The sequence below is a fragment of the Muscardinus avellanarius genome, assembly GCF_963383645.1.
Source record: "Muscardinus avellanarius genome assembly, chromosome: 1".
NCBI lineage: Eukaryota > Metazoa > Chordata > Mammalia > Rodentia > Gliridae > Muscardinus > Muscardinus avellanarius.
In genome coordinates, this window is record NC_137786.1 from 63977671 (window position 1) to 63987612 (window position 9942).

General features: G+C 37.6%; 1 protein-coding gene across 1 annotated transcript in view; it reads left to right on the plus strand.

The window, feature by feature from the left end:
* The window catches only part of AGGF1 (angiogenic factor with G-patch and FHA domains 1), a gene marked incomplete at both ends in the record, with an annotated part of 45258 nt that extends 36451 nt beyond the window's left edge, over positions 1–8807 (plus strand). Inside the window, 3 exons of the mRNA XM_080703614.1 lie at positions 2951–3078; positions 6159–6258; positions 8607–8807. Coding sequence (XP_080559740.1) covers positions 2951–3078; positions 6159–6258; positions 8607–8807 — 429 coding nt within the window. The remainder of the gene's footprint in view (positions 1–2950; positions 3079–6158; positions 6259–8606) is intronic.
* Between the last annotated feature and the right edge of the window lie 1135 nt (positions 8808–9942).

Sequence of the window (9942 nt, forward strand, 5' to 3'; positions counted from 1 at the left end):
CCTCCCAAGTACCAAGATTATAAGCATGGGCCACCATACCTGGCTGTATGATTTTTTTAAATCTGTATTCACAATCTAAACTATTGAGGGATTAGAAAAATGGGAATATAGCTTACATTTGCATAGACATTTTGAGTTTTAAAAAATTGCACTAACTGGGAGTGTAATGGCAAATGCCTGTAATCTCAGTACTTGGGAGGCTGAGACAGGATTGTAGACTTGAGGCCATCTTTGTTTATTATGCCACCTTATAGTGGAGTACTATTTATTAGTAAAAAAAAAAAAAAAAAAAAAAGACCCAACTAATGATGTAGGCTACTATGTAGATGTATCTCAGAATAATTATTTTTTTTTTAATTTTTTTATTTTTGGTGGTACTGGGGTTCCTGGAAGCCCTTCTACCTCCGGGCTACACTCCCAGACCTATTTTTGCATTTTTATTTGGAAACAGGGTCTCCTAAGCCAGCACGCGGGGCTAGCTTCGAACCTGCGCGATCTTCCTGTCTCCGCCTCCCAAGCGCGGGGATTACAAGCGTGCGCCACCACGCCCGGCTCAGAATAATTATTTTGAATGAAAGAAGCCAGACAAGATGAGTATATACAGTGTGCTTGGACTTGTGAAGCAGGTCCACTGTTCACTGGTTTCCAACTTGCCGAGTCCAGTGAGAGAGAATATATTCATGCACATGTTATATGAAGCAGATTTATTATGTATATAGGTAAGCAGGCTCTGTCTTCAGTACCACAAAACAAAAAACAGGGGAGCAGGGAAACTTTTTTGGGGAGATGGATATGTTTATTTCCTTGCTTGTAGGTAATAGTTTCATAGGTAAATAAGTATCAAAAGTATCTCATTGTATAAGTATGTATAATTTTGTTACATGCTAATAATTTCTCAATAAAGCTGTTAAAAACTACAATTAATCCTTTAAGTAGACGGGGAAGGCAATATTTCCAGTATACTTTGAGAAATTAAAGTTCAGTGTCCCCAGCTACTGAATGACAGAGCTAAATATAGATTCTAGGTTTTAGGCATGTTCATCCAGGTTTTTTACTCTTCATAAAGATGGGGAGGAGGTGCTGTCAAAAATAACATGTTTTGCCAGGCGTGGTGGCGCACGCTTGTAATCCCCGCGCTTGGGGAGACAGGAGGATCGCGCAGGTTCGAAGCCAGCCACGCTGGCGTAAGAGACCCTGTTTCAGAAATATAAAATAGGTCTGGGAGTGTAGCCCGGAGATAGACGGGCTTCCAGGAACCCCAGTACCCCCCCACACACACACACACAAAATAACATGTTTTTCTGCATAGTCATATTTTTGTCAGTACTGTTGTACTAAGGGAGAGAAATCATAGTAGAAGAAAATTAATGTAGGCCAGTTTGGGAAGAAACTAAACATATAAAAAGAGAATAAAACATTTTTTTAAAAAAATGACTCAATTTTTATATTATTTACTGGGGGACTACCTCACTCTAGTAAGTGGTTCTCTACTTTTCGTTGCCCCCCTCAGCCCCTGCTTATCCCTGTCCTGGGAGGAATGAACCCATGGGCACTCTGCCACAGGTTGAGTTATATCCTCAACCCTTTTTATTTTTTATTTTGAGACAAAGTCTTCCTACATTGCTGGGCTCAAACTTGAGATCCTCCTGCCTCAGCCTCCTGAATTGTGAGGATTACAGTTGTGCTCCACCACACCAGTTTTTCCTCTGTTTAAAAGTAAAATCAAGTTAAAACTCCTATAGTATTTCCCTTTTAATTACTCTGCAGTCCCTAGCATCTCTGGACAAGTATCAAGCTTTTTATGTAAACATGAGCAAGTAATAACTGTAGGGGCTAGGTGTGGTGGTGCACATTTATAATCCCTGTACTTGGGAGCCTGAGAATGGCAGATCATAGTTTTGTGGCCAGGTTCAGCTTTTATTGAGACTCTCTGCAACTTAGTTAGACTTAGACTCTGTTTCAGAAATAAAGAAGCCGGGCATGGTGGCACATGCTTGTAATTCGAGCATTTAGGAGGCTGAGATGGAGGATCTACGGGCAGCCTTAGCTACTTAGTGAGGCCCTCTGCAACTCAGTGAGACTCTGTTTCAAAATCAAAAATAAAAATAGGGATGGGGGTATAGCTCGGAGGTCGAATATCCCTGGGTTCCATCCCCAGTACTTCAAAATAAATAAATAAATAAATAAATAGACAGACAGACAGACAGACAGACAAACAGACAGACATAGGGCTGGGAGTTTAACTCAGAGGTAGAAAGGCTCTGGATTCAATCCCCAGTACTGCAAAAAAAAAAAAAAAAAAAAAAAAAAAGCAGAAAACAAGCCTTCTTAGAATTTCACACAGAACCAAGTGCCTCTTCTCTGTGGCACTGCTACACTGCTACACTGTGGCTTGTCTATTCTGGAGCCAGTCAGCTTGTAGCAGCCTGGGAGTTGGATGTGTCTTCTCTCAGGGAGTGTGTGTGTGTGGGGGGGGGGGGGATGATTGAATCCCCATTCTAACTTTAAGCTAGACCCCCAGCCCTATTTTATTTTTCATTTTGAAGCAGGGTTTCACTAAGTTGTAGAGGGGCTACTAAGTTGCTGACGCTGGTTTTGAGCCTATAATCCTGTTTTAGCCTCTCAAGTACTGGAATTATAAGCATGCACCACCACACCCAACTATTTTTCTTTGACTTATTGGTAGTTATAAGAAGCCAACATTAAGTCAAAAAGTACTGTATATTCACCATGTTACCTGCTTGTCATTTTTATTTATGTATGGTACAACTCAAAGTAATACAAAACTTTTATTGAGGATAGAATAAATACTATGTAATAATACAGTTGTCTTTATATTATAGCTTGATTTCATTATAGAGGCCATATCAATCCATATTTCAAAGTAAGGCAAATGTATAGAAGTTACAATTTTATTTATTACCTTTCTAATAAATGTGTGTTTATTAAGAATACAGAGTATGAAGATGAAAAGGCATTGAAGAATCCAAAATATAAAGATAGAGCTGGAAAACGGAGGGAGCAGGTTGGAAGCGAAGGGACTTTTCAAAGAGATGATGCTCCTGCATCTGTTCATTCGTGAGTATTGAGTGGTATTGCTTTTAACAGTCTTTGGTTCATAAGTACATTTGTAGGGTAAAACCTTACTTACAGAGCAATGTCTTCTGATAAGTAGCTTTTAAAGGAAAAGTCAGAACAAGATGAAACTTCTATTTATACTTTAATACTAGCATTACATCATTCTCCAGAAAATTACACATGCACCTACATAAGTACACATATATGTTCATGGCAAACACTGTAGATATTGAGTATACGTTAATGTACCAGTATCTAGGAAGAAATTGGTGTGGACTAGTATTTTATTTTTAAAATATTTTTGTGGCCCTGGGAATTTAACTAGAGGCTTCACATATCCATAGCTTTTTCTTTTTAATTTTCATTTGAGACACTGTCTTGACAAATTGCTCACTGGCCTCAAATTTGTGATCTTCCTGCCTCAGCCTTTCAAGTAACTGGAAAGGTATGTTCCACTGTGCCTAACATTTAATAGTTATTTTAAAATTCAAAGACTTGTTGACTCTGAAATACTCTTTGCTTATTCTTCTTTGATTTAGTTCTTTTCTCTTGGTAAAATAGCTTTCACAAATGTGAAAACTGTGGTTTTGAGGCCTATAATATGAATATATTTGTACTTTTAATCATGTAGGTACATTTTTTTCTAAGAAAAAATATTTAGAAATGATGATTAAGTTAAAAGCACCTCATTTCATTGGTTTTAAGATGTGCTATTTATGGTAGTTTTATAATGAACAAATAAGAGGGTTTTTGGTTTTGTTTGGTAGATATCCTTGGGAATGGAACCCAAGTGCCTCTGCCCCTGGGCTATATTCCCAACCCTATTTTGTTTTATTGTGTTTTGGAAACAGGTCTCACCAAGTTGCTGAGAGCATCACTTAAGTTGCTGAGGCTGGCTTTGAACCTGTGATCCTCCTGTCTCAGCCTTCTAAATTACTGGGATTATAGGTGTGTGCCTCCATGCCTTGCACAGTGATTTTTTAATGTTACATAAAGCAGTGGTGCATCTTACAAGGAAATTTAATGTTACAAGTTAGGTACACTAAGCAACATTAAGTTGAGTATTTTTAAAATAATTAATGGAAAGCCGGGCATGGTGGCACACGCTTGTAATCCCCGTGCTTGGGAGGGGAAACAGGAGGATCGCGCAGGTTCAAAGCCAGCCTCGCTGGTTTAAGAGACCCTGTTTACAAATTTAAAAAAAGTATAAAATAGGTGTCTGGGAGTGTAGCCCGGAGGTAGAAGGGCTTCCAGGAACCCCCAGTACCACCCCCCAAAATAATAATAATAATAATAATTAATGGAGACCATGATAATTATATTAGAGTTAAATTAGAAGGCAGGGGGGAAAATACATTGGCCCAACTTTGCTTGGTTTGTTGTTACTTTTTTTTTTTTTTTTTTTTTTTTGCCATACTGGGGATGGAATCCAGGGGCATTCTACCTCCAAGCTACACCCTCAGCCCTATTTTTTTTTTTTTTTAATTCTTTATTTTGAAGCAGGGTCTCACTGAGTTGCAAAGGGCTTCATTAAGTGCCTGAGGCTGTCCCTGATTGCACTCTTCCTGTCTCAGCTTCCTAAATGCTGGGATTACAGGCCTGTGATGCCACACCTGGCTGATTTGTTGTTATTAAAAAGATAAATTAGAATATTTTAAAGAACTGAAAATTAATGAAGAACATGAAATTAAAACACTTTTAATTAGCAGAATATGAAAATTATAGCATACAATGCAAATAGTGAATGAAAGATTTTATTTTACCTCCCCCTCCCCCTTGGTACTGGTGATTGAACATATACCTCCAAGCTACATCCTCAGTCCTTTTTATTTTATTTTCTATTTTGGGTACTGGGGATTCAACCCAGGGGCATTCTACTTCCAACATAGAGCCCCAAGCCCTCCCTGACCTTTTTTTTAAAATTTGAAACAGAGTCAGGCATGGTGGTGCGTACTTGTAATCCCAGCATTTGGGAGGCTGAGACAGGAGAATCTGGGTTCTCGGACAGCCTCAGCTACTTAGTGAGGCCCTTTAAAACTCAGACCCTGTTTCAAAATAAAGAATAAAAAATAGAGCTGGGGGTGTAGCTCGAAGGTAGAATGCCCCTAGGTTCTGTCGAACCCAGTACTACAAAAAATATAAATAAATTAATTAATTAATTTTGAAATAAATTGCTAAGGCTGGCTTTGAGGATGTGATTTTCCTGTTTTAGCTTCTCAAGTACTGGGATTACAGTCATGTGCCACTGGGCCTAGCTTATTATTTTTTGTGTGTCTGGTACTCATGATTGAACCCATGGGCTTTCTACCATTGAACTACACTATACCCCTGCCCTTTTTATTTTTTGCTTTGAAACAGAGTCTTGCTAAGTTAGCACACACTGGCCTCAAACCTATGATTCTCCTGTCTTAACCTCATAAGTACTAGTATTATAGGCATGCATCATTTTGCCCAACAAATTTTATTTTAAAATTTAAAATAAATGGAATAATTTAGTTTTGTGTCTATATTCATTTTCTCCCTATGTGATTTTTAAGTATAGTTTCTTTAAATTCCTATATAGTTCTGTTTTATTAATATGTCATAGTTTGTTCGGTTTACCATTAATGGACATCTGGAGTGTTCCCAATTTGTTGCCATTAGATTTGCTGGAAGAAAATCCTTATGTATGTTATTTGCTGTACATGTACACGTTCATGCTTTTCTTTTTTTCTTTTTTTTTTTTTTTTAATGGTACTGAGGTTCCTGGAAGCCCTTCTACCTCCAGGCTACACTCCCAGACCTATTTTATACTTTTTTACTTTTGGAAAGAGTCTCTTAAGCCAGCGCCGCTGGCTTCAAACCTGCGCAATCCTCCTGTCTCCACCTCCCAAGTGCGGGATTACAAGCGTGCGCCACCACACCAGGCCTCATGCTTTTCTTTTAAGAGGACATATAAGCATGCAGTGTGTCTCTTCACCTTTATTAGATAATGCCAAACAGTTCTCTAAAGTAGTTGTATTGATTTTAATTCATGTATTTATTATGAATGTGGCCTAAAAGGTCCTTTGTCAACCAGTTATCTTAATTTTTCTTAAAAGTGAAATTACTGATAGTAACAAAGGCCGGAAAATGTTGGAGAAGATGGGCTGGAAAAAAGGAGAAGGACTGGGAAAAGATGGTGGAGGGATGAAAACTCCGGTAAGATTTGTTTTCTTTCATTCATTCTTATAGGAGACGCGTGATATGCATAGTTAACGTGGCAGGTATTGCCTTAAGTACTAGGAATATAGTAGCAAGTCAAAATAGACAGCCTTTCCAGTATTCTCAACTACTGACTGTGACTTTGTTTGGTATTAGATGTTTTATTTACTTATTATTTATTTATTTTGTTGAGGTACTGGGGATGGAGCCCAGGCATATTCTACCTCTGAGCTACACCTCCAGCCCTATTTTTTATTCTTTATTTTTGTGGGGTTTTTTTCTATTTGAAGATTTAAATGAGTTTATTAAAAAGATGATTAAAAAGGTAGAAATAAAGAACACAGTTATAGCCCCATACTATCTAGGGATAGTATGAGGGGGTGGTTCGAATGAATTCACCTTATTCTTTATTTTGAAACAGGGTCTCACTGAGTTGCAAAGGGCCTCACTGAGTAGCTGAGGCTGGCTAAAAACCACAATCCTCCTGTCTCAGCCTCCCAAATGCTGAGTTTACAAGTGTGCACCACCATGCCCAGTTGTATTAGATATTTTAGGAAAGACTTGTTTAAAAATTTTTTCCACATCAAGGCTAGGATAGTACATGTTATATTTACTATACTAAGGTTCTGTGTTTTTTAGTTTTGTGGTTTTTGTAGTATTAGGGATCAGCTTCCAGGACCTTGTGAATTGTAGGTTGAGTGTTCTACCAGTGAGCAGTACCCCTAGGGGTGTGTGTGTGTGTGTGTGTGTGTGTGTGTGTGTGTGTGTGTGTGAATTACTTGGAATTGAATCCACTTTTGTTTTACCTCAGCTATATCCCCAGCCTTTATTTTTATTTTAAAATCTTTTGAGGTACTGGAGATTGAACTCAGGGACATTCTACCTGTAAGCTTCATTCAGCTTTAATTTTTATTTTGAAACAGGGTCTTTTGAAGTTGCTAAGGACCTCACTAAGTTGCCAGGGCTGGCCTCAAACTTTTGATCCTCCATCTCAGCCTTCCAAGTCCTAGTATTACAAGCACATACCACTGTGCTCAGTTCTAACCTTTTTTATTTTTAATTCTGATACAAGTCCTCACTAAGTTATTACATGCTGGTCCCAAACCTGGCATCTTCCTGTCTTAGCTTCCAAGTACTAGAATTATAGGCATGTGCCACCATGACTGGCTGTTTTTTGGGAGGTTTTGTTTGTTTGCTGTATTGGGGATGGAACCCAAGTACATTCTACCTCAGAGCTACACCTCCAGCCCTATTTTATTTTTATTTTTTTGTTTTGAAGCAGGGTCTCACTGAGTTGCAAAGGACCTCACTAAGTAGCTGAGGCTGTTCACGAACTGTGATCCTCCAGTCTCAGCCTCCCAAATGCTGGTATTACAAGCTTGTGGCACCATGCCTGGCTTATGCCTGGCTTTTAGTTGTTTTTAATAACATCCTTAGTATGCCTGATACTGAACATTGCAGAAACAATTATTATTAGTTTCCAAACAGGGAGAATCTGTTAGGTTCAACCTTTAGCATATATAACATGCAATATAAAGAATAATGTCTGGAAAAAATGTGGTGTTTGATTCTATAGTCTCATAGTTCATAAGAGGTTCTACTTGTCTTACACACACAAAAAAATGTAAAATAACATGACTACAGAACTTTTATATTACTTGATACCTAGAGAAATAGATCAGCATGAATATAATACTTACAGTGATCAACAGGTACAACAGAAAGGACGCAAAGAGCAGAGGTATTGTAGTTATACCTAGATAGAGCACTGCTGTGCTCTGTGGATGGTTTTTGGCAAGTGTGGACTTCAGTTTTGATTTTGTTTTGTGTTTTAATGTAAAATGGTAGTGATGGGAATAGTCATTTAAGAATGTCCTGATAATGCCCCTAATCATGGTACCTTAGTAACTGGTAAGTTTTAATATTCTCAACTTAATAAGAAGCATCCGTGCCTGGCTTATGATTCTTAATGATTAACTTTCCTGTTTCCTTAGGTGAGAGTAGGACAAGTTCACATATGTCCATGGCCTTTACTTCTGGTTAGAATGGAATGACACCTTCTGTAGTATCTAGATGAAGTTTGGCAATTGCCATTTAAGGAACACTGTTTTCTGTAGAGTTGGCTGTACTTACTGATAGGAACAGCAATGTAGAAAAATGAGTTTAATTTTCATGGATAATGGTATCCCTATTCTGTATGTATTTAAAATATTTGACAGGCTTTTCTTTTGCATCAATATTTAGTAAATGAAAGAATTATAGTTTGAGTACCAGGTTGAACATAGTAGATTTCAGTGTCTTTAGACTCTAAAAATAAAGTCCTCTGCTTAATTTTTGATAAACAGATCCAGCTTCAGCTTCGGCGAACACATGCAGGCTTGGGGACAGGCAAGCCATCCTCAATTGAAGATGTTCACCTTCTCCAAAACAAGAGCAAAAAAAACTGGGACAAAGCACGAGAGAGATTTGCTGAAAACTTCCCAGAAACTAAACCTCCAAAGGATGCACCAGGGACTATGCCTTGGGTAAAAGGGACTGTAGAGTGAAGGTCAGTCTTAGAACAAAATTAAAGCCTTTTTTTAAAAAGAGTTTAGAAACTCTTATTTTATTGCAGAAACTTTTCTCCCCAAAAAGAGTGACATGAGGAAACTGTCACAAATTAGCCTCTCATGACTCAGAAATGTATGATAAAGTGTGGTTTACAGTTTTTAAAAACCATTTTTTAAAGCTAATAGTGACACAATCAGGTTATTCAGCAAGTGGACTAGAGTTCACAGGGCACAGATGATCAAACTTTGTTATTTTAGCTTGTCATTTATAACACCCGTGTAAACAACTAACCATGTAAACAGAGTACATGTAACCACTGATGACTCACATGTCCATTTGTCTTTGTCTCCATGTATTCATTAGCATAAAATGTGCAGCAAAAGAAGGGAACACCAAAAGTTTACAAAAGCAGTTCTGATTATATGCATCCTTTAGAACCTAGATTTAAAAAAAGTCTAGAAAATATGGGTGGCGGTGCATAAATTTTATTATCTTTAACAAAGCCTAAGAAACATTGAAGAACTAATGAACAGGTGACATGTTGTAGCAAATTAGTCTATTATTGTTTTCTTCTATGAAGAATCTATTGACTTGTACTATATATTCTGCATTTACATTTGGTTTGTTTCCTAGCTGATAAAATATTTAGGTATAAACAACTGAGTACAGTATTGACATATTCCGTGTGCTGGCATTTGTAGTTTTGATAAATACCATTGCAGGCAATGGAGTTGTGCCTGAGAAATCTGATTTCTAGTGCAAATGGATTACCTAGCCAGGGCCTCAAACTCAAGATACTTATTGTAAATGTCCTTAAATGCAATAAAAAACATTTTAACATTTCAAAGATATATTTGTTGAACTAGTCATTTAAACATATTAAAACCAACCAGAGTTTTCCCTGTATATTGATAGAGCAAAAACAAAACTAGCCTCAAGTGTTGGAGGACTGCAGTGCAGCTGTGGGTGTGGGGGCCATTGCTCTGCCAGTTATCACTATTTTTTCCTTTCTCTCCAACTTTTTTTTTGGTGGAAAACTAACACTGGAATTGACCCTTTTCTGACCGTAAATAGTAAGCAGTAGTTCCCCACTCTACTATTTTAAAAAATGCCTTTAAAATTTAGAAATAA